Below are 24,165 nucleotides of genomic sequence, written 5' to 3'. Positions count from 1 at the left end.
GTGTCCATTGATAGTTGAACAGATAAAAGTGACACAGACACACACACACACACACACACACACACACACACACACACACTGGAATATTAGTCAGCCAAGAAAAAGAATAAAATCTTAGCATTTGCAACGACATAAATGGAGCTAGACTGTATAATGCTGAACAAAATAAGTCAGTTAGAGAAAGACAAATACCATATGATTTCACTCATATGTGGAATTCAAGAAACAAAACAAATGAGCAAAGGAAAAAACAAGAGAAGAGAGGCAAACCAAGAAACAGACTCTTAACTATAGAGAACAAACTGATGGTTACCAGAGGGGAGATGGGTGTGGGATGGGGGAAAGAGGTGATGGGGATTAAAGAGTACGCTTATCATGATGAAAAAAATGATAAAAAAATAAGAACTGTAAAAAAGAAAAAAAACATTTGTTGCCAATATTTTAAAATCAGTAAATGTTTACACAAAAACACCAATTTCTAGCATTGATTGAAAGATCAAGTAACACTGGACCCACAGTATCATAAATCAAGAAGGAGCCAGAGCTGGGAAGCAGCTGCCATCTTTGGAGAGAACCCATTGGCTACTTTACCCATTTGCTGTTGCGGCCTCTATGAGTGTCAGTCTTGCACTAAGGGGCCAAACCTGGGAGACTGGGGAGAATGTCTTTAATCGGTGTAAAAAACCCAGGTAAACGGATATTTTCTTACTTCAGAGGAAAATAATTTGTTCCATTTTTTACATGATAAGTTTGAGGTGTCCACAGTCTTTATTGGATGCCTCTTGGAGATAGCTTGAAATATTAGTCTGAATAACCCATTTTGAAACCTGTAATAAATTAAAGGAGCTAGGTAATGGCCATCAATGGTTGCTGACATCGCCACTGGGAGACAACAAGACATATGCCTTCTGATGGGAATATATAATACCACCTATAAAACAGTCTTGCAAAAGGAAAAAAAAAATCTCCTGAGCCTTTAAATCTAACTATCAGTTTATAGAATATACAAAAGATAGAAGAACATATAGAAGAAATACCTCAAATATGCAATCAGCAAAGTCCAGGCTATGAGAAACTCTAGGAAACAAATGATCTAGTTTCTCAGAAACAAAAAGTTGCAAGAAAATAAGGAGAGGTATAGGGGAACCAGTAGATTACAGAGGCTTGAGAGACATATTAACTAATTGCAATATACAGATTTCATTGATTTCTATTTAAACTACTATTTAAAAATAAAGAAATATTTTGCTCCCAGGATGATGGAGTTGATGTACTTTTCCCAATTCTTCTTGCCAAGTACAACTAAAATCCTTGGAAATTATAGAAACACAAACATAAGAAGACCCTGAAAAGTGGAGAGAAGAAGGCAGACCAGGGAGGGACCTTGGGACTCACATGGTGGTGGGTCTGCCTAGGTGTTCTTTTTGCATCACAAATCTCAGACTTGGAGTTGAAGAAGCCAATAGTCCAAAATACCAACGGGTGCAGACAAAATCCCCCAAACCTAAAAATCCAAGATAAACATTCTGTCTCTAGCCAAAGGGCCAGGAAAAGGGAAGCGTAGCAATACAGAAAAGTTTTAGACAATGACTGCTTTACTCCACCCTAGCATCAGAGAAATAACTTATGCCCTCACGCTGATACCAGTAAAGGCCAAAAAAGGAGTCTAGACTTAGTGAGGCTACAATGAGATGTCCCAACACCCCCTCTGGGGTGGTGTCAGAGAAGGCCAAGTAGGGAGCTGGGACTTTCATCCACTGGTTGGTAAAAAGGCCCCCATAGCCTGTGGTTTCAGTGGATGCCATGTGAGGAGCCTGAACTCTACCTCCATCAGGAAGTCATGACGTATCTCCCCCCATCCCCCAGAGTTGGCGTCAAAGGAGGCCTAGTGGAGAGCGAGGGATTTCACCATTGCCCACTAATAACAAGGCCACAACCCACCAAGGTGTCAGTAGAGATCACATTGGGAGATGGAAACCCCATCCCTTCCCAGAAATAAAGAGGGGCCCTTCTTCACCTTGAGTGTCAATGGACATCAAGTGAAAAACCTGGACTTCTACCTCCGCCTGAGAGTAATGCGACTGTGCCCACCCCTATCCTTCTTCCCCTCTTGTGGTGTCAGAGAAAGCCAGTTAAAATAGATGGTTTAAATGAAATAGATCCAGAGTCTTATAATGTAACACCAAAAGTATCTAAATTTCAATCTAAAATCCCTTATCATACCAGGATCTGAAACTGAATGATAAAATCAATAGATGCAAAAGCCAAGATGACAGAAATGCTAGAATAATCTGATAAAAATTTTAAAGCAGTCATGATGAAACTACTTCAACACGCAATAACAAACATGTTTGAAACAAATGAAAAATAGAAAGCCTCAGCAAGAAATAGAAAGTCTCAGCAGAAAAATAAAATATATAAAGAACGAATTGGAAATTTTTGGAGCTAAAAAACACATTAACTCAAATAAAAAGCTCAGTGGGTGGGCTCAACAGCAGAGGGATGGAAGAGAGAAAAGAATCAGTGGGCTATAATAACAAAAACCACTTGATCAGAACAAGAAAGAGAATATAGAACGGAAAAAAAGAAGGGACTCTCAGGGACCTGTATTACTATAATAAAAACCCTAATGTTTGTGTCATTGGAGTTCCAGAGGAGAGTAGAATAAGGGCAGGACTAAAAAGAGTGCTCAAAGAAATAATGGCTGAAAACTTTCCAAATTTAGCAAGAGGCATAAACCCACAGATTAAAGAAGTTAACCCTAAAGAGGATAAATCCAAATAAATGATGCCAAAATACATGATAAATAAATGTCTGAAGACTAAAGACAAAGAAAAAAAATCTTGAAATCAGCCAGAGAAAAACAATACCTTAATCATAAAGAAAAACAATCCAAATTATAGAGGATTTCTCATCAGAAATCATGGATGCCAGAAGGAAGTGGCACAATATTTTTTAAGTCAACCACAGATTCTAATACCAGCAAAAACATTCTTCATTGAATAAAGAGGAAATCCAGGCATTCACAGATGAAAGAACATTTAGAAAATATTTCACTAACAGACATATCATAAGAGAATGGCTAAAGGAAGATCTTTATATAGAAAAGAAATGAAGGAACTTTAGAACATCAGGAAGGAATAAAGAATATAGTAAGCAAAAATATGAGTAAATACAATAGAATTTCCTTCTCCTCTTGAGTTTTCTAAATTTGACAGTTGAAACATAAACTATAACCCTCTCTAATGTGATTCTAGATGAATGGAAAGGAAATGTTTAAAACAATTATAGAGAAAGGTAAAGAAATGGAATGGGAGGTAAGATTTCTATATTTCACCTAAATTGGTAAAATAATGATGCAGGTAGACTGTGACGTTATATATATAATGTAATATCTAAAGCAACCACTAAAAGAGCTATACCAAGATGCACGCAAAGCTGCTAGATAAATAAATAGGGAATTATAAGAAGCATTTAAGCAAACCACAGGAAGTCAGGAAAAAGGAAACTGAAATAAAAAAAAAATAGATGTAAGAAACAGGAAACAAAAAAAAACCAAAGTGGTGGACTTAAGCTTTACATTATCAATAATTACATTAGATATAAATGGTCTAAATACACCAATTAAAAGACATAATGACAGAATGGATTATAAAACATGACCCAACTAGGTACTGTCTATAAGAAATTCAGTTTAAATATAATGACATAGGTAGGTTGAAAGTAAAAAGATGGAAACAGACATAAGCAAAGAATCAAAGGAAAGCAGTAATGGCTGTATTAATATCAGATAAAATAAACAAAAAAGTCACCAGACACAGAGAAGGACATCATATAATGATAAAAATGGCAATTGAGTAGGAAGAAATAGCAATCCTAAATGTGTATGCACTAAACACAGAACTGAATAATATATGAAGCTCAAACTGATAGAACTGAAAGGAGAAATGGACACACCTGCAATTAAAATTGGAGACTTCAACACCTCTCTCTCAACAACTGATAGAAGAGCTAGACAGAAAATCAGCAAGGATTTAGAAAAACTCAACATCACCATCAACCAATAGGATCTAATTGACATTTCACCTGACAGCAAGAGAATGTTCTTTTCAAGCGCTTGTGAAACATATGCCAAGATAGACCATATTCTGGTTATTTTTAAATGTATCCAAGATTTGCTTTAATCAGGTAGTATAAGACATGCAGACTTGGAAATGACTGTTGTGAAGGAAAAAGTGTTAACTCACAGTTCTCTGGAAGCAGGGGGCACAGCATACCATGAAGGGCCACATGGGGGAAGCACCAGAGTCAGCAGGAGACAGCAAGGGTGTGAAGAAATATGGGCAAAACTCTTCACTGTTGTTTCTGTGGGAAAGACAAGGCAGGGTAAACAGTCTTAGGATTGGCTGGCTTGAAAAATTTCAGCCTGTTGTCTGGTATCTGGCCCTGGGGTGATTAGGCAGGTGGATAGTGGCCCAGAATGTGAGGGTCCTTGGAAAGCCTGGTAAAAAATGTGGCTGAGGCTATGAGTTTTGGATTGGTTTGTTTGCATATGAAAGATACACTCATGGGGGAGTTGTTTGCTATCTTTGGGAATTAGCTAGCCATGGGAGGGGCAACTTCCTCAGGGTTGGCAAGACTACAGATGTGAAAAACATTAGAATAAAAAGATATTCTTAGTAAATGAGCCATAAAACAAACCTCAATGCATTTAAAGTAGTTGAAATAATAAAGAGCATGTTCTCTGATCACAGTGGAATCAAAGTAGAATCAATGACAGAAAGATAACAAGAAAATCTCCAAACACTTGGAAACTAAAACACACTTCTAAATAAACCATCATGACTCGATATGGAAAACCCAAAAGATTTCACCAAAAAACTGTTAGAACTGATCTATGAATTCAGCAAAGTTGCAGGATATAAAAATCAATGCATAGAAATCAATTGCATTCCTATACACCAATAATGAAGCAACAGAAAGAGAAATCAAGGAATTGATCCCATTTACAATTGTACCAAAAACCATAAAATACCTAGGAATAAATCTAACCAAAGAGGAAAAATCTATACACTGAAAACTATAGAAAGCTTATGAAAGAAATTGAAGAAGACACAAAAAAAGGGAAAAATATTCCATGCTGCTGGATAGAAAAAACAAATATTGTTAAAATGTCGATACTACCCAAAGCAATCTACATATTCAATGCAATCCCTATCAAAGTAACACCAACATTCTTCACAGAGCTAGAACAAACAATCCTAAAATTTGTATTGAACCAGAAAAGACCCCGAATAGCCAAAGCAATCTTGAAAAAGAAAACCAAAGCTGGAGGCATCACAATCCTGGACTTCAAAATGTATTACAAAGCTGTCATCATCAAGACAGTATGGTACCGGCACAAAAACAGACACTCAGATCAATGGAACAGAATAGAGAACCCAGAAATGGACCCACAAATGTATGGCCAACTAATCTTTGACAAAACAGGAAAGAAGAGCCAATGGGATAAAGACAGTCTCTTCAGCAAGTGGTGCTGGGAAAACTGGACAGCGACATGCAGAAAAATGAGCCCGGACCACTTTCTTACATCACACACAAAAATAAACTCAAAATGAATGAAAGGTCTAAACGTAAGATAGGAAGCCATCAAAATCCTCGAGGAGAAAGCAGGCAAAAAGGGACCTCATCAAGATAAAAATCTTCTGCATAGCAAAGGAAACCATCAGCAAAACTAAAAGGCAACCAACAGAATTGGAGAAGATATTTGCAAATGACATATTAGATAAAAGGTTAGTATTCAAAATCTATAAAGAACTTATCAAATGCAACACCCAAAAAACAAATAATCCAGTGAAGAAATGGGCAAAAGACATGAATAGATACTTCTCCAAAGAAGACATCTAGATGGCCAACCGACACATGAAAGGATGTTCAATATCACTCATCATCAGGGAAATACAAATCAAAACCACAATGAGATACCACCTCACACCCGTTAATGGCTAACATTAACAACTCAGGCAACAGCAGATGTTGGCGAGGATGCAGAGAAAGAGGATCTCTTTTGAACTGCTGGTGGGAATGCAAACTGGTGCAGCCACTCTGGAAAACAGAGTGCAATTGTAAATGGGATAGATTCCTTGATTTCTGTTTCTGTTACTTCATTACTGGTCTATAGGATACAACTGATTTCTGTGCATTGATTTTATATCCTGCAACTTTGCTGAATTCATGGATCAGTTCTAGCAGTTTGTTTTCCAGGTTTTGAGGTTTCTCAAAAAATTAAAAATAGAACCACCCTATGACCCAGCAATTGCACTATTAGGTATTTATCCAAGAGATACAGGTATGCTGTTTTGAAGGGGCACATGCACCCCAATGTTTATAGCAGCAATATTAACAATAGCCAAAGTATGGAAAGAGCCCAAATGTCCATTGATGGATGAATGGATAAAGATGTGGTGCACACACACACACACACACACAATATGGAGTATTACTTGGCAATCAAAAAGAATGAAATCTTGCCATTTGCACTACATGGATGGAACTAGAGGGTATTATGCTAAGTGATATTAGTCAGTCAGAGAAAGACAAATATCATATGACTTCACTCATATGAGGACTTTAAGATACAAAACAAATGAACATAAGGGAAAGGGAATAAAAATAATATAAAAACATGGAGGGGGACAAAACATAAGAGACTCTTAAATATGGAGAACAAACAGAGGGTTACTGGAGGGGTTGTGGGGGGGGATGGGCTAAATGAGTAAGGGGCACTAAGGAATCTACTCCTGAAATCATTGTTGCACTATATGCTAACTAACTTGGATGTAAATTAAAAAAATAAATTAAATAAAAATTTAGTGTTAAAATTAAAAAAATAAACCATCACGGGTCAATACATTGTATTGAATGAAAATAAAAATAAAGCCTATCTTAAATTCCACATATGAGTAAAATCATATGGTATTTATCTTTCTCTGACTTATTTCACTTAGCATTATAACCTCCAGATCCATCCATGTGTTTGCAGTGTCAAGACTTCACTATTTTTTATGGTCTAGCAATATTCCATTGTGTGTGTATACACACACACACACACACACACACACACACATTCTATTGTGAGATATATATCACATCTTTATCCATTCATCTATTGATGGACACTTGGGTTGCTTCCACATCTTGGCTATTGTAAATAATCTTAGAGATAGCCGTGCATATATCTTTTCCAATTAGTATTTTCATATTGCTTGGGTAAATCCCCAGAGTGGTATTAGTGGATCATGATTCTATTTTTAATTTTTTTTGAAGAACATCCATACTGTTTTCCACAGTGTTTGCACCAGTTTGCAGTATACGTGAAACTATTGTACACTGTATGTTAATTATACTGGAATTTAAAAAAAAAAAAGGAGGGGCGCCTGGGTGGCGCAGTCGGTTAAGCGTCCGACTTCAGCCAGGTCATGATCTCGCGGTCCGTGAGTTCGAGCCCCGCGTGGGGCTCTGGGCTGATGGCTCGGAGCCTGGAACCTGTTTCCGATTCTGTGTCTCCCTCTCTCTCTGCCCCTCCCCCGTTCATGCTCTGTCTCTCTCTGTCACAAAAATAAAATAAACGTTGAAAAAAAAATAAAAAAAATTAAAAAAAAAGGAGAGAAAAAAACATTGCAACTTCAAAAAAAAAAGAATACTCAAAACTCAATAAAAAGACAATGTCATTAAAAATACATATTGGGGTACCTGGGTGGCTTAGTTGGTTAAGTATCTGATTCTTGATTTTGGCTCAGGTCATGACCTCACAGTTGTGAGACTGAGCCCCATTCTGGGCTCCACACTGAGCATGGAGCCTGCTTGGGATTCTCTCTCTCCTTCTCTCTCTGCCCCTCTCCCACTCAGGTGCATGCTCCCTCTCTCTCTTGATTCCTCTCTCAAAAAATTACAACATATCAAATTTGTGGGACACAGTTAAAGGAATTATGATAAGGAATAGTATAGCACTGAATGAAAAGAGAAAGAGACTCAAGTCAATAATCTAAGCTTCCCCATCAGGAATATAGAAAACAAAGTGCAAAATAAACTCAAAACAAACAGAAAGACAGAAATAATAAAGGTAAGATCAGGAATCAATTACATTGAAAACAGAAGAAGAATAGAAGAAATTAATGAAACAAAGAGCTGGTTCTTTGAAAAGATCAATAAAATTGACAAAAATTCTAGCAAGACTGACAAAGGGGAAAAGAAGAGAGTGCAATATGGCAAGAAAATGAAATAAAAGACATTGAGAACAGAAAGGAAGAAATAAAACTGTCCCGACTTGCAGATGATATGGTTGTCTATGCAGAAAATCCCAAGGCATCTTCAAAAATCTCCTAGAACTAATAAATGCAAGATCACACAATACAAAAACAGAACAAAATCCCCATACCCAAACCATTTATTTCTTTATACTAGCAATGAACATATGGACTCTGAAGTTAAAAAAGTATTTATAATAAAAGAAAATGGAATACTTAAATCTAACAAAACATTTATATGACTTGTGTGCTGAGAACTATACACTGCTGATTAAAGAAATAAAAGAAGATATATGTAGAGGAACATACTGTGTGTATGGATAGGAATATTTGAAGATGTCGATTTTCCTCAAACTGATATCCAGATTTAATGCCATTTCTACCAACCCCCCCAAGACTTTTTAGACACAGACAAAATGATTCTAAAATGTATATGCGAAGGCTGATGAATTAGAAGAGCTAAGATAATTTGAAAAGGAAGAATAGAGAGAGAGGAATCACTCTAGCAGGTTTCGAGGGTGATTTATACAGTACAATAATCAGGACTATTTGGTATTGGTGGAGGAATAGACATGCAGATCAATGGAACAGAGCAGAGAATCCAGAAATAGCTCCACACAAATATAAACAATTGATTTTTGACAGAAGTGCAAAAACAACTCAGTGGAGGAAAGATAGCATGTTCATCAAAGGGTGCTGGAGCGGGGCACCTGAGTGGCTCAGTCGGTTAAGCAACTTACTTCGGCTCAGGTCATGATCTCATGGTTCGTAAGTTTGAGCTCCGCGTTGGGCTGTGTGCTGACAGCTTAGAGTCTGGAGTCTGCTTCAGATTCTGTGTCTCCCTCGCTCTCTGTCCCTCCTCATTCTCTGTCTCTCTCTATCTCTCAGAAATAAATGTTAAAAAATTTTAAATGAAAAAAAGAAAAAGGGTGCTGGAGCCACAGGACATCTGCATGCAAAAAAAAGAACCTCAACTTAAATCTCAGACCTTATAAAAAATTCAACACAAAATGGACCACAAACTTGAATGTAAAACCTAAAACTATACAGCTTTTATTAAAAAAAAAAAAAGAAAGAAAATCTTTGGGATTTTGAATTAGGCAAAGACTTCTTAGACTTGACACTAAAATCACAATCCATCTAAGAAAAAAAACTCGATAAATTGGACTCCATTAAAATGTAAAACTTTTGGGGTGCCTGGGTGGCTCAGTCAGTTGAGCATCCGACTTCGGCTCAGGTCATGATCTCCCGGTTCGTGGGTTCGAGCCCCATGTCAGGCTCTGTGCTGACAGCTCGGAGCCTGGAGCCTGCTTCGGATTCTGCGTCTCCCTCTCTCTCTGCCCCTCCCCCACTCGCATTCTGTCTCCATCTCTCAAAAATAAATAAACATTAAAAAAATTAAAAAAAGGGGCGCCTGGGTGGCTCAGTCGGTTGAGTGTCCGACTTTGGTTCAGGTCATGATCTCGTGGTCTGTGAGTTCAAGCCCCACGTCGAGCTCTGTGCTGACAGCTCAGAGCCTGGAGCCTGCTTTGGATTCTGCGTCTCCCTCTCTCTCTGCCCCTCCCCTGTTCATGCTCTGTCTCTCTCTGTCTCAAAAATAAATAAATGTTAAAAAAAAAATTAAAAAAATAAATAAAAATTAAAAAAAACAAATAAAATGTAAAACTTTTAGTCTGGAAAAGACCTTGTTAAGAAGATGAAAAGAAAAGCTAAAGTAGGAAAAAATTCGCTAACTACTTTCTGTCCAAGGACTAGTATTTAGAATATATAAAGAATTATCAAAGTTCAACAGTAGAAAAAAAACCAGTCTAATTAGAAAATGAAAAGAATATAAAAATAGCAAATAATCATATGAAAACATGTTTAACTTCATTAGACATTATGGAAATGCAAATTAAGCACATCAATCAGAATGGCTAAAATAAAAAATAGTGACAACACCAAATGTTGGCAAGGATGAGGAAGAAGTGAATCACTCATACGCTGCTGGTGAGAATGTATAATGGTGCAGCTGCTCCGGAAAACAGTTTGGCAGTTTCTTAAAAAATGAAATGTACAACCACCGTATGCCAAGCAATTGAACTTCTGAATGTTTATCACGAGAAATGAAAATGTGTTCACTGAAAAACCTGTTCGTATTTTTCATATAGGCCACAGACTAGAAACAGCCCAGATGTCCTTTGATGAGTGAATGGTTAAACTCTGCACATTCATACCATGGAACATTACTTAGCGCCAAAAAGGATTAGAGTATTAGTGCACACCATGACCTGGATGAATCTTCAGAGAAGTATGCCGGGGGAACGAAAATCCCATCTCACAAGGTTGCATAGTGTATCATTTCTTTTATAATAATGTTCTTGAGGTGACAAAACTATAGAAATGACGAGCAGATCAGTGGTTTCCAGGAATCAAAAAGGGATGTGATGAGTGGAGACGGGATGGGAGAGAATTGGGCATAGTTATAAAAGGGCCACATGGGAGACCTTTGTGGTGATGGCAACGTTCTACGTCTTGACTGGATCAATGGCAATACGGTGGTTGAGATCTTGTACTATAGTTTCACAGGATATTACCGTTGAGACAAAGTTCAAGGGGCACAGGGGCCTCTGTATTACTTCTTACACCTACATGTGATTCTACAATTATCTTAAAATAATGAGAAAAAAAAGAGGAACATTTACAGGACAGTTGGGGAATTATGAACCACGACTGGATTTTGTAACGTGATGGTGGCATTGTGTTTTAGTTTTAAGAGATTAGTCTACTCTTACAAGACTCGTACTGAAATATCTACCAACAAAACGATGTGTCTGGGACTTGCTTCAGAGGAATCCAGAGTGAGGGACAAGCAGGTGAGAGTCTCCTGGGAAAGCGAAAAAGCACGACTAGATCATCGGCTGGAGCTGGGTGAGAGGTGCAGGGGGTTTCTCCACATCATACGTTATACGCAGTCACCCAGCACGGAGCTGTGGTTGCCGGCACAACATGGTCGTGAAGCCACTGCCTTCAGAGAGAGTCGCACCTGGTTTGAACCTTGGCTCTGCTACATATGAGGCAAGTCTGGGGCAAGTTATTTAACCTGTCTGTAAAGTGTGACAGTATCTCAGGGTAATCGTGCAGACAGGAGATTGCCAAAGAGGAGCACAGGGAGAGAAAAGGAAAGGTCTTCTCTCCAGGGGTGGGAGAGGGAGAGGAGCCAGTGCAGGAGACGGAGGAGCCATTCGAGGTGGAGACCCAAGGTTAGGCCGGGCAGGGTCTTGGAACCCAAAAACAAAAAAGGTCCCGGAAAGAGCTTTACGAAGATGAAAACCGGTGAGAAGCCATCAGCTTCGGTGTTCAGCAAGTCACTGGCGCTGACAGAGGCTTGGGTTCAGTGGCCAGGTGGGCCCAGATGAAGGTGCTGAGAAGTGAGTGGGGTCAGAGGGCGTGGCCACTACTCCTGACCTTGATGGGATGGCGTGGAGGGACAGCTCCAGAGGCAAGGAGTGTTAGGGGGGCTAAAGAGCAGAAACCAACCGGAGAAGAGAAAGACATGGGGAGTAAGAAAGGAGGGGCTGACCAGGGGTCCCGCCGGGCGAGGCACCAGGAGTTCCAAGATCATGGCAGGAAGGAGGTTCGTCTCTGACGCAGACTGGGGTTGTTAGTTACCAAGGTGGTTTTGTCTACCCCTGGCATTTCCCCCTCGCCCTTCATCTGATACTCATTTGGAGAGCTATTTACAAAGGAAGACTATTACGGGACGTCGGGAGTTATGCGTGCTCACCAGGTTTTTTAATTTGATGGTAGAGTTGTAGTTTTGTTTTACAAGGTAGTCCTGGTCTTTATAGATTAATACTGAGATAGTTGTGGATGAAATGGTATGTGTGGAGTTTGCTCTGGACTCCGAAGAAAATGAGAATATTCCGTTTTTCTGGAGGGAGGTCTTAGAATCGCGGCGCCACGCCAAGCCCTTGTGCACGCTTCTTGCCCGTCAGGTTTCCTCGCGCGGAACCTACCGTGCTGCTCCCGTCCCTTCACACGGAGGCCGCACGTGCGTGTACGTGTTTCCACGCTCGAGTGACCGGACCGTGACCGGCTGACTCGCCAGCACCCACGCTACCGGCATCCGCGTTCGGTCTGGGGATCCCTGACGAGAAAGGCGTCCTGGCCTGCGGGCGCTCATCTCGGTCACACGCACTGAGGGCGCCGGTGACGAGCGAGTCCTCTGAGGCGAGCCTCGTCTCACGGCGGCCGCTGCCCGCTTCCTCACCCTCCGCTCTGCCCGGGCTGCCCCGACCCGGGGTTGGGGGGGGGGGGGGGGCGTTTCGCGCGTCCTGACGCGGCCGGATCCTCTCCCGGCCGAGGCCCGGTGGGCCGCTGACCGCGGCTCGGCCCGTTCGACAGAGGCCGCGAGAGTCCGCCTCGACCTCTCGGGCGCCCCCACCCGCGCAACCGGCGGCCGACGCGGCAAAGCCACCCAACCGACGCGTCCTCGCGCGAGGCGGCTGCGCGGACGCCGGACGAACAGAAACCCGTCACGCGAGCGAAAGGTAAGCCACGGGCTGATCTTTATTGAGGCGAGCGCTCCGCTTTCGGCCGTTCGCCACGGCTGCACATCGGCCAGTTTCCAGAAGCGCCCCGCTTCCCCGTACAGCTCTGTCTACATTCGGAAAGCGATAAAAACGTGTTGTACGATGACCAATGTCCACCTTAAGAGTATCACGACAGCTCGTACATTTGTCAGCAGACCACACAACACGCTACTTACAACAAGGCGGACTCTCCACAAGTTCGAAATTTAGATCGTGTGGCACCATCCTAACGCTAGCATCGTGTTTTTCCAGGTAAGAGAGACCAGTCATTATAAAAATACTTTATATGAATTCAAAGTCAGAACTAAAACCTCCAATCCTATAAAAATACCTTTTACTAATCAAAGTATCAATTTCTAGATAAATGTTCTTTACCAACAACAGTTACACAATTTTCGGGAAACACCTACTAAGACAGTCCATTTAAACGTGTTAAGGTTACTTCAAGGCACAGTGGCAATCGTGTCTTAGTTTTCAGAGACGGACCACATACTCAACTACGTTGCGTATTACTGCACCAATTATTCTAGAAAAAGTTAACGCAAGTGTCTATGGATTATGAAAGCCATTTATAAAGACAAAGTCTTCAGTCTATAGAGGGGATTTTTAGGTGGGCATTGCCTTCAGGAGAAGACACCACTTTTGTTATGAGTCGGCTACACCGTGCTTTGAAATGTTTAGCTTGGAAAGCCTGTGATCGCATTCTGACCACTATCTGAAATCAGCTCGTTCATTTCGTTTTGCTTACTCTCTTTTAGGGCATGATTGGGGTGATTTCTCTGTGTCTGTGCTCTTTTTGATCTCCTAAAACACACTTTCAGAAGCAGGTAACACAGCTCGGCCACGTTAAGCAGCATGCAAATCACAGATGCGGAAATCATAAAAATGGTGAACACGGTTTTCTCAGTGGGTCTCGAGATAAAGCAGTCGACAAGGTTGGGGCAAGGGTCAATCCCACATTTCAACACCCAGGGCAGGTGGTACCCGTTGTAAAGGAAGTAAAAGACGTACATAAAGGATGCTTCGAAGATGATGCGGAAGAAGATGCTGCTGGTGTACGTCCACCACAGGGACCCCTCTATCCGGACCTTCTGCTTTTTAATGTCTTCGAGGTCTTTGAATTCATTTCGCTTGTCTCCTCGCCTGAATTTGCGGGCAGCCTCGTGCCTGTAGTAGGCCACATGCATCGCTACCAGCAGGGCCGGGGTGGACACGAAGATGAGCTGCAGGGCCCACAGCCGGATGTGGGACACAGGGAAAAAGTGGTCATAGCACACATTTTTGCACCCTGGCTGCAGCGTGTTGCAGACAAAATCTTCCTGCTCGTCGCCCCACACCTCTTGAGCGGCGACCACGAGGATCATGACGCGAAAAATGAAGATGACGGTGATCCACACCTTCCCGATGCTGGTGGAGTGTTTGTTTACACCCCCGATGAACGTGTGCAGGGTACCCCAGTCCATTGTGTTGGCTTGTTCCTAAACAGAAAACATTAGCAAAGGTTAACTAATGGAAAGCTCCTTCGAGTTTTATGAAATAGTACGGTTATATTACAGACGGAAGCAAATTTCCCTAAGAGGATGCTGTGATATTTTATAACTTCAACCCCCTAGGTTAGTAGGTTTTCTGATAAGGAATGCCCACTCTAAAAGCATTCTAACATCTTGAATCAGAAATAACTGTTACGGGTTTCAGATCATCCAGATTCCACTAAATTCAGATTATATATTAGGTTGCTGTTGGACGTTAACCCAGGAACTCAGGTAAACAAATACATTTCCAAGTTTTCTCTTATCCACCATGAGTTTAAGTATTGTATCAGTTTTCGTTTTGCCCAGGGGATCACGGAAGTTCAACAGTGGATCTTACTAAGTGGCTTATTGAAGAGAAAAAAAATTAATCATGGGAATGACCTACAGTGGTGTACCTGGCAGACTCGGAAGGGGGAAGGGACCCCCAATACTTGTTGGCTTACTTTATACAATATATTTATGGCCGTCTCTAGTTTGAATAACATCGTTTGCTGAAATCTTATGTTCTTAGGGGCCCTGACGTCACACGCCACTGGAAGGTCCCCTTCCAAGAGTATCATGAGCTTTTACGAAGAGCGCTCACTTGTTTCCATGGTAACCAGGACTGGTGACAGCGCTCCCTCCCCGACAGCTCAAGCCCCAGGAGCCATGGGTGAAGGGAACCGGTGGCTGCTGTCAGGTAGGGCTCCCCTCCCTGCTGACTGAGCACTGACTGAGCGTGCTGAGAGAAAACGCTCTTGACTTCCACAGGAACTTCTGCTACAGTTCACACGGATATGCCCTCTGACCCTACATTGCTGCAGAAGACGAGAGAATGAATCAGCGTTTGCCTTAAACGAAACACCACCACTCTGGCAATCTTTTGAAAGAAGTCCCTGTTTTCAGAGAAACAGACTCACACAGCTTGTCAAACCTTTTTAGGGGCTGAGGGCGACACCAAAGTCCTTTTGTCATTGGTCTTAGGGAGACCTTCCTGTATCTGACTGCGGGCTGGGGTCAGGCCTCTCCTCAGGCTGACCCCCTGACCTCCTGGGCCCCTCCTCTGGCCCACAGCTCTGCCTCCCCTGAGTCACGTGTGCTGCTCTTCGAAGCAGCTAGGTAGCGGGAGGCAGCCTCAGCGTACCCAGGAGGGCTAGGCACTGACGTGTGCCCCAGAAGCAAGACCCTTCGTTGACACTAATGAAGTCAGCCAGCTCTGTAGTATAAAAGGCAGACCTCCATTTTAGCTGGCTTTCTGGGAAATTTGTCTTTGCCCTTGGTTTGGCTTTTAGACACTACCTTTTCCTCAGAAGGACACAAGGCCCAAGGAAATAATGCCACCACACACCTTGCACACGTGTATGTATTCCTCCTGTCTGAACTGGGCAGGGGAAGTAGGGGGCACATGCTGTGGAGGTGGAGGGGAGTGGAGGGCAAGCAGGGGCATAGCTAGAAGTTTCTGTACCGTGAGTTTCTCCCCCGCCTTCTCTTGCTGAAGCATACAGAGCCCAATTATAGGAAAACCCCTCCTCGCACCACATCGCCAAAGCCAAGTAAATAACGATCCCCAGGCCTACCATAAGCATTTATTGAGTGTCTATTGTATATAGATGTCAGCCATTTCACCTTTGCATCTCAAGACATAGTCCAGTTCCCAGGGCTGAGTAGGCTCTGAACAGAGATGCAGAGCAGGTGGGGGATGTCGGGGCGTCAGGGCTAGAGGCGCTGGGAAGAGCTTCCAGACAGAGATGCATTCCTATCCCACGAAGTTTAAGACGTTAGATCACAACTAGGTAAGCTGGGAGCACAGAGCATCTCAAAGAGAAAGCAATAGGGAGGAGACCATGAGGCGGCCCTTCAGCACCTGCACTTGCACTTGATTGACAAGTCACCTGAAGGCAGGATAATTAAAGTGATCACAGAATCTCACAAGATGCTTATTCTTTCCTCGAATAATCCAGAAGAAGGAGTTAAAAACCAGCACTTAACAAGCCAGCACCCTCAGACTACTCAGGACTCCCAGACCCTACAGGCAGGCGCCAAGGCGAAGGAGGTGGAGCTGGGAATAAGAAAGCTGAAAAATCATTCTGGAGGATTCAGTGCGTATTGGCCCATTCCAACTCCACTGGCCAAAAAGCAGTAAAGAACCTCAAAATGTCTGTAGTTGTTCAAATGACATGGGAGTCTTTTGAAAGTTCTAACACAGAATACAAGAACATTTGAAGTCTTGAATCCAAACTGAAGCTTCCATTGTGGCCCAGATAGGAAAACTCAAATTGTGGTTTTAACTTAGCCTAGACTTTGAGAAGCATATTAATTTTTCAATGAAAATGAAAAGGGAGGTAGAATTCCATAGCTGAGGACTTGGAAGGCAGAGCTGGGGGGGCAAGGGCTCAAAAGTGTGTCAGACAATTCTGGGGGGGGGGGTGTGGACACTGCCAGCAGCTCTGAGGAGCTCAGATCTTCAACTGACAAGATGATGGAAGACAACCCCAACCCCCCCACACAATGGAGGGGCCCAGGCTTGTAACAACAGTGTCAAAAAGTTTAATTACTGAATGAGGCAAAAAAAAAATAATAAAATAAAATAAGATAAAATAAAATAAAATTTAAAAAAACATGAAAAAGAAAGAAAAATATGATAAACTTGGGTCAAAAGAAAAGAAAGGGGTGGGCCCAATGCTTGGAGCAGATGGTATAATTTGAACTGATAGCAGATAAAAGGCAGAGACTCTTATTTTACTCTCCCTTCTTTATCAAAGAGAAATTATTTTAAAATTATTTCTTTTTTAATGTTTACTTATTTTTGAGAGAGACAGAAGGGGGGGAGGAAGGGCAGAGAGAGAGAGGGAGAGACAGAGTCCGAAGCAGGCTCCGGGCTCCGAGCTATCTGCACACAGCCAGACTCGGGGCTCAAACTCACAAACCATGAGATCATGACCTGAGGTGAAGTTGACCCTTAACCAACTGAGCCACCCAGATGCCCCTAAAAATTATTTCTAACGTAGTATAAGAGAGGTGGGGAGCTAGTGTGTACTTTCTGAGAAAGAGATTTTCAATGTCCCCAGTACATGTATCTTCGATGTTAAAAACTCACCTTGGGTAATACAAACTATAAAATTAAGTTTTAGTCCCTACTGAAAGTCATTATAATAAATTTTCCTAATTGTTGCTCTTTTATCCTGGAAGCATTTCAGGAGGTAGAGAGTCGTACAACCTGATGTTTACACATATGTTACAGCAGCTGTTCACCCAGGGGGTCACTCTGGTTTGTTTATGAAATGAAGACGTTCTGTAACCAATGAACATCTCCCATTGCAATTTGGTTTAATTCAGTGCACATTCAACAAGTTTTTGATTTATCAAATAAAAGTTCACATTTTCCCAAACCCTCCAAAGTACAGAGAATTTAAACTCTTCCAAAGGTAAGAAGGCTGTGTTTTCCCTCTGAGTTCTTTATCAACCGCCTTCTTGAACAATGACACGCCTGTGGTCACCTATTACCTGCTCTTCTAGCAAGCAAACTGATCAGGTGTCAAAGGACAACTCAGTCCGAAGGAATCTGGAAAGGCTGAAGTCATTGGAGGGGTCAAGAGGCTTTCCCCACAAGAATATGGTCCCAGCTTTCTAGAAGCAGGACCCTTGACATCTGCACCTTAGGTCTTCTTCTTCTTAAAAAGCAAAACCAAACAAAACAAAAAAAACAGGGACAATTATGATAACAGTTTTATATCTTTTGGCTTTTCTGGGTGCCCAAATCACACATTCTGAAGCTCTATCAAAGTAGCAAAGCTGAACAGAGAATAATCTATTTTACAATACTTTTGACTTCCACTAAAAATCAGCAATTTACCTGTGCCTTTAAAGGGAGAAAAAGAGATGCCTAGGGCACTAAGAAACATGAGTGATTAAACCCAAATACGGGTGTGTCCTGCCTACCGGTCACTCAAGACGATCAGGCTAATGGCAAACCACCTGATCTGTAGCATCTTCCTGCAGGAGCAACAGAGGCCCTATCACTGATCACAGTAGAAATGGCTCGACAGCAAGCACTGCTTTCCATAGTCTCCGTCCATTGTCTCCGTCCATAGTCTCCGTCGCTCCCTTGCCCTAAGTGCGCAGCAGGAAAGCCATTGAGTGAATTGGCCCATGTTTCCTACACTGAGAACTTTCTTTGGTCCAGTCCACATCATTTCCTCAGGGCCTCACCAAGGAAGCCGGGGGCAGGGGTCCGGCATATCACTCTCTGAGAGTTGAGAACCTAATGACAGCCTGCCTCACAACTAGGAGGAGCCAGTCAGGGAAAGGGACCGCCCCAAACTTCCTGACGCTTTGCTGCAGCCACTGGTAACGCCTGGCTGCCCCAGGACACTTCGCCCACTCAAGGAGCCCAGGAGAGGAAGGAGCGGACAGAGGGCAGAAGACTCAGCAAGGCTGAAAGGAGGACATTTGGTTCCACTTGCTCCTCCTGACCTGGCCTTTCAGTGGGTTAAAGCCACTTCTGGCTTGGGGTGAAGAGACTGCCCACGGCCCGATCCCCCTCTGTGTCTGCCCTATAAAAATGTAACTCTTGGGGCGCCTGGGTGGCGCAGTCGGTTAAGCGTCCGACTTCAGCCAGGTCACGATCTCGCGGTCCGTGAGTTCGAGCCCCGCGTCGGGCTCTGGGCTGATGGCTCAGAGCCTGGAGCCTGTTTCCGATTCTGTGTCTCCCTCTCTCTCTGCCCCTCCCCTGTTCATGCTCTGTCTCTCTCTGTCCCAAAAATAAATAAACGTTGAAAAAAAAAATTAAAAAAAAAATGTAACTCTTGGGGTAGTTTTCCATCAGCACTGTGGTTGCAGATTTGATGGCCGAACACTCTGTGAAAATTACTTTCCAAAACAACCGCATCCATTGAAACCCTTTGCAATTGGTGTCGGTAAACAAAATACCTCTTTCCTTTCATGCTTTAGGCAGGCTGCAGCCAATGGGAGGAGACTCTTCAACAAAAAGTAGAATATTAACTCTTTCTTTGCCAACCAGAGAGGTTTATTTTAAACCAGCTTCTCTGGCTCTCTTTTAAGGAAATAATACATATGCCTAGCTCCCGTAGTCTTGTCTCCGTACAAGAATGTGGTTACACCTCAAGTTACAAAGGTAAAACTGTCTTTGGTTTCCTAGTATATCTAATCGTGGTGAAAACATTGCATTCTTGATACGAAAGCTCCAGGCTGGAATACTTTGCTCTAAGAATAGGTAAACAATTGATCTCATTCTGATGATACACACAGTATTCTGAAGTTAGATTGTTCTTCCCTTTTACAATTCAAATAATTTAAGTCTATGGGCATTCTGCTTCAGCAATATGATTTTCTGATTGTTTTAAAACTTAAAAATTTCATCCTAAGTAGTTGGCTTAAAAATGCCATCTTAAGTTTCACTGATGACAGAACGAAAACTAAAACTTTACAATTATAGTGTTACCCCTTAGCAGACACCAATGAGATTTCCAAGAGGTGGAAGTCATCTTTCTAGAAAGTTCTATTCCCATTTGGATAACCCTTTCAAAGATATTCATTGAATATCTGATAGGCCTGAGAACAGAGCACATCCCTCCCGATTTCCACAGTAGCTTTAGGTAGTTGAAGAGATTTATATTGATGAAAGACAATGTCAGAGCGAAACAAGCACATCTGAGCCTTACTTTCAAGGAGTCACAGGGTATTGGCCTGGAGGAGAATTAGGGCAAGGGTCCCTCTTCAAGGGTTCAGGCTTTCTTCTACACCATCTGATTGCTTAGAAGGCAACAGGGCACAGTAACGACATGAATATAAATCTCTACGCAGTTTCTGGAGGTCAGTGAGGGTGTCACCTGTTGAGGGAAAAATAGTAGATGTGGCCATATTCATTGAACTACTCCCCACGTGTCTATTGCATGACCTTTGTGGGTGTTTTTCTTTATCCCCAGAACTGTTATGAGGGAGTCTAGAGGCCGCCAGTTTCATGATGCCTCTTACTTTATATACCAATAAAATAAAACTAAAAAACTAAAATCTTTAATGTAGATTCTTTTCCCTATCAAAGATCATAATTGTGATCCCCAATCCCAAACCTCGAGCCCATTCCTTAAAAAAGGGGGTAAGGGAATTTGAAAAACTGGATATGCTGTTTTCTCCCTCAAATCGGCAGTCTAAAAAAAATCTCAAACTCTTTAATCAAGAAGAATCTATATCTGTTGTCTCTCAACAGATATCCAGGTCTTCCTGGGGACAACCTTAGGTTGTCCTTTAAATGTAATGACTTAAAATGTCATCAGCTGTCCTTTCAGAGTAACAGGTTGTGTTAAAATGGATTTAGGGTTTATGTACTTCTTCAAAATTAACTCAATAAAAATGAAAGAACTTTTTCTATCCACGTAGTCTAAATAGAAGCATGGACAATTCATAGAATTACACGTATTTCTTAATCCATTTAAGAATTCAGTGAGTTGGGGCTCCTGGGTGGCTCAGTCGGTTAAGTGTCCAACTTCGGCCCAGGTCACGATCTCGCCGTTCCCAACTTCGAGTCCTGTGTTGGGCTTTGTGCTGACATCTCAGAGCCTGGAGCTTGCTTTGGATTCTCTCTGCCCCTCCCCTGCTTGTGCTCCCCTGTCTCCCATTCTCTCTGCCCCTCCCCTGCTTATGCTCTGTCCCTCTCTCTCTCTCTCAAAAATAAATATTTTTTAAAAAAGAAAAGAATTCAAAGAGTTAAATTTTCCATTAAGCAGTCTCTGTTCATTCAAGCAAACCTGTGCCCTTTCCAAAGATTTAAGTCTACCTTGAGTTGAATGCCCATGAAAATAAAAAAGGAAAAGGCATTTTGTGGGCCCATACATTCTCACAGTTCAAGCAAGTTAAACAGAAATCTTAATATATCTTAACGTAGCCATCGGGAGGATTATGTCCTCATGGCCAAGACACGTGCGTTGAAAATTATTTTCCCACCATTTTATTCTGTTTAACATTTTAACTAATGTCTACAGACTACTCATAGCTCCTGGAATATTCAGATTGGGTCAAAGATGCACAGCGAGGGTTTGCAAGCAAGAATTTTCTGTTCACCCCATTGAAGTGCTTAGTCAGACCTTCCGCAGGTCTTTTCTTTCTCAAAGCTGTTGTAATTCAGGAAAGTAAGAAAAAGCAAATGAATTCGCTGTTACCTGTACCGGGGTTTGTTTTAAAATAAAAACACCAGTGGAACAGCGGGACTGATCAGCATCTTCCCAGTTTGGGTCTCTGCGGGGCAGGGATGGGGAGCCCTGCACCCCCTCCCCTCCCCCACCCCAGTTACGTCACAGGCTAGGGAGTGTTGATGTTTTCTCTTCGCGACTTCCTTCTCCCGTCCTTGGCAGGATCCAGACATCACCCCCAAAGCCTCAGCCTGGTCCAAGCCGCAGACAAAGCTCTCCACAGGAGCAGTTTGAGCGGCATCCCGCAATTCTAAGGAAACTGCATCCGGGCAGGACATTTTCTTCTAGAACACTGGTTAGATTCGACTAGAACTGGAGCAAGAAAATACTTCTGTGGCATAATGTCTACTGAGGGGAAAGAACAATGATGCACGGTAACGTTCAATCAGGCCCTAAACTGACGGGGAGATTCCACCTGGGCGACGCCAAGGTGGCTGCTGGGCCAGGTGTCCCTGACTGCATTCGGGCCACACTCACCTCAGCTCAGTCCCGCTCCCCCGTCAAACACAGGCTACAGGTAACACCTGGGACTGGTCCTTCACCAGACAGGAAGTCCCTTCTGGTGCCTCCACCTTTCAACTGAGATGTGTCACCAATGACACTTAATTACTGTTGTCCACTAATTGTCCAGTAATTGCACCCCTGTCATCTGCGTTTCCCAAGTTCTTTGGGCGCGCATCACGCAGCCAAAGGGGTCACTTCTACCTGGGACCTATCCACTAGCCCGGTTGAACCGGCCTTCCTTTGCCCCAAGCAGGGACGATCCAAGCAGGGTTCATCGGTGTTCGGTGAAAGCAAAGAAAATCCAAAACGCGGCAAAGCAAGTGGGGGAAAGGGGCCCAGGTCCGCACCTTGGCCGCTTATGCACACGGTTGGTGTATTTATAAAACCTGTTGTGCAAGTCGAAGGGGGACCATCCAGGGTAAAAGTCAGACCCGTCCATCCTCGTTCCTCCGGGCGCGCGGAGGACGCCAGGCGCTGCGGGGCGGCATCCGGCCGTGGCCCCGGGGGTCGCGGGAGGATGCGGATCCCCGGCCGATAAGGTTGCCCCGGGCAACCCCAACGCGCCGACCCCCACCCCCGCCGCCGCCCGGCGCCGGGAGGGCGACTGCGCCCTGCGGCCACAGGGCCCACCTTGGAGCGGTCGCCAACAAGGGCGACAGAGGCGACGGGCTGCAGACCTCACCCGCGCGGGGCCCTCGGAGGCAACGCCTGCGCGCCAAGGGCCGAGAGGGCGCCCCCCGTCGCCACCCCCCCCCCCACCCCGTTCCCCCAGCCCGCAGCCAACACCCAGGGGCCGCCGCGCCTGCGGCCGCGCGCCTGGCACCCGCTTACCTGCTCGGCTGGACGGCGGCCGGGGCGCGGGGGCCGCGGGGGGCGCGGGGGCCTCGGCGCGGGGCGGCGTCCTCCGCGGCAGCCGGGCGGCAGGTCGGGCTGGGGCGCCGCGGCTCCGGAGCCGGTGTCGGAAGCGGCCTCGCGTGCAGGCCCGGCTCCCACCTGCAGCGCCTTTTAACCGCGCCCCACCCCGCCTCTGCCCTGACGCTCCCCCGCCGGCCGCGAGAGGCGAGCGCGCCGAGACCCGACGCGCGCCCGCCCCGGGGCGCGGGGTGCAAGGCGGGCCCTCCCTCGGGGGCGCGGAGAGCCGGGGTTGGACGCGGGGAGCGGGTGGCGCCTCCCTCGGGGGTCGCCGCGCGCCGGGGGCCCGGCGGGACCTGGGCCTGAAGGAGTGGGGTTCCTGGCCACCGGCCCCGCGCCCTCGGGAAAGGGCCTGGGCCAGTGGGTCCGCAGCCCTCGGGGGCTTCCGAAGGAGGTGGACTCGTGGGGATCGGTGTTGGGGACAGGGTTTTTTTTTTGCCAGGACACATCGTCTTTTTTTCTGGACGCTGCCACCTTCTAAGAGCCTGGCCGTGCGCGCGCCGGAGAGAGAGCAGCCTGGAGAACCGTGGCTGTTGTTCTTTATTAATTAACGACCGCCTAGGGGAGCTGAAGGGGCTATTTTCACTAGTCCTCTCCGCCCTTTGACACCTCCTCCGGGGGAAGCCCAGTGGGCCTCCCGGGCTGGCCGGGGCACCACGTCAGGACCCGCTGGTGCCCTCCTTTCACGGACCGGGCTCGGGATGCCCGGGGTAGGCGCAGGCGTTGGTGCAGGGGCCGGTGGGATGCAAATGTTGGAAGCTGTTTGGGGACCCGGCTGCACAGGTGCAGGCCTGTCCTAAGTCGGACAGGAGAGGTGGGACTTGCGTGTTCCACGCGGTTGGTAATTAAACATCCCCACCTAAACCAGAGGCAAGTCGCTGGGTCCTATTGTGTCATGCAACACGATGAGTGGTGGTTCTTCTGTCTCTCTAAGGTCCTGAAAAATGAAGCAAGAGGATGAAAATCTACCTCCCTCCCCTGAAATATTTTCAGGAGAACAAGATTCTCAGAAAACTGCCCAGACTCAGATAAGTTAAAAATACTTTGGGGTGGGCCCTCGAATGGCCTTGAAAGTAAGCTTGAAAGGAGGCACACAAAAACCTGTTTTAGGCTTTTTCTTTAGACAGGCTTGCTGTCTTCAATGTATCCTGTG

The 24,165-nt window shown here is 44.3% G+C and overlaps 2 protein-coding genes and 1 long non-coding RNA gene across 8 annotated transcripts in view; 1 reads left to right on the top strand and 2 right to left on the bottom strand.

The window, feature by feature from the left end:
- The window catches only part of GJB2 (gap junction protein beta 2), a 34,022-nt gene extending 21,480 nt beyond the window's left edge, over positions 1-12,542 (bottom strand). The window contains exons 1-2 of the mRNA XM_086715437.1: positions 11,104-12,542; positions 4,248-4,365 (exon numbers count right to left, since the gene is read on the bottom strand). The gene's annotated coding sequence lies outside the window, so the exon portion shown is untranslated. The remainder of the gene's footprint in view (positions 1-4,247; positions 4,366-11,103) is intronic.
- A 291-nt stretch (positions 12,543-12,833) lies between these two features.
- GJB6 (gap junction protein beta 6) lies at positions 12,834-22,981 on the bottom strand. 6 transcript variants are annotated; one of them, XM_086715402.1, is made up of 4 exons: positions 22,932-22,981; positions 20,073-20,240; positions 17,896-18,062; positions 12,834-14,358 (listed from the first exon to the last, which is right to left on the bottom strand). In XM_086715402.1, exon 4 carries the CDS (start codon positions 14,341-14,343, stop codon positions 13,558-13,560), a length of 786 nt encoding a protein of 261 aa, XP_086571528.1. In that variant the 5' UTR covers positions 14,344-14,358; positions 17,896-18,062; positions 20,073-20,240; positions 22,932-22,981; the 3' UTR covers positions 12,834-13,557. The 6 variants fall into 6 exon arrangements, with proteins under 6 accessions (XP_086571528.1, XP_086571536.1, XP_086571504.1 ...); XM_086715410.1 differs by having other exon boundaries at positions 17,896-18,059; XM_086715378.1 differs by lacking the exon at positions 17,896-18,062.
- Positions 13,832-16,564, top strand: LOC147584908 (uncharacterized). Its single transcript, XR_015254373.1, has 3 exons — positions 13,832-15,091; positions 15,684-15,750; positions 16,353-16,564. It is a non-coding gene; the product is annotated as an uncharacterized LOC147584908 (long non-coding RNA).
- Positions 22,982-24,165: the final 1,184 nt, after the last annotated feature.

Source organism: Puma concolor, chromosome A1 (genome assembly GCF_028749965.1).
Source record: "Puma concolor isolate L17-30 chromosome A1, mPumCon1.1.hap2, whole genome shotgun sequence".
NCBI lineage: Eukaryota > Metazoa > Chordata > Mammalia > Carnivora > Felidae > Puma > Puma concolor.
Note: the sequence above shows the minus strand (reverse complement) of the source record. Positions and strands in the feature narration are given on the sequence as shown.

Excerpts from the sequence above, each read along its gene's own strand:
- GJB6 (XM_086715402.1), bottom strand. The coding sequence starts at position 14,343 with ATGGACTGGGGTACCCTGCACACGTTCATCGGGGGTGTAAACAAACAC.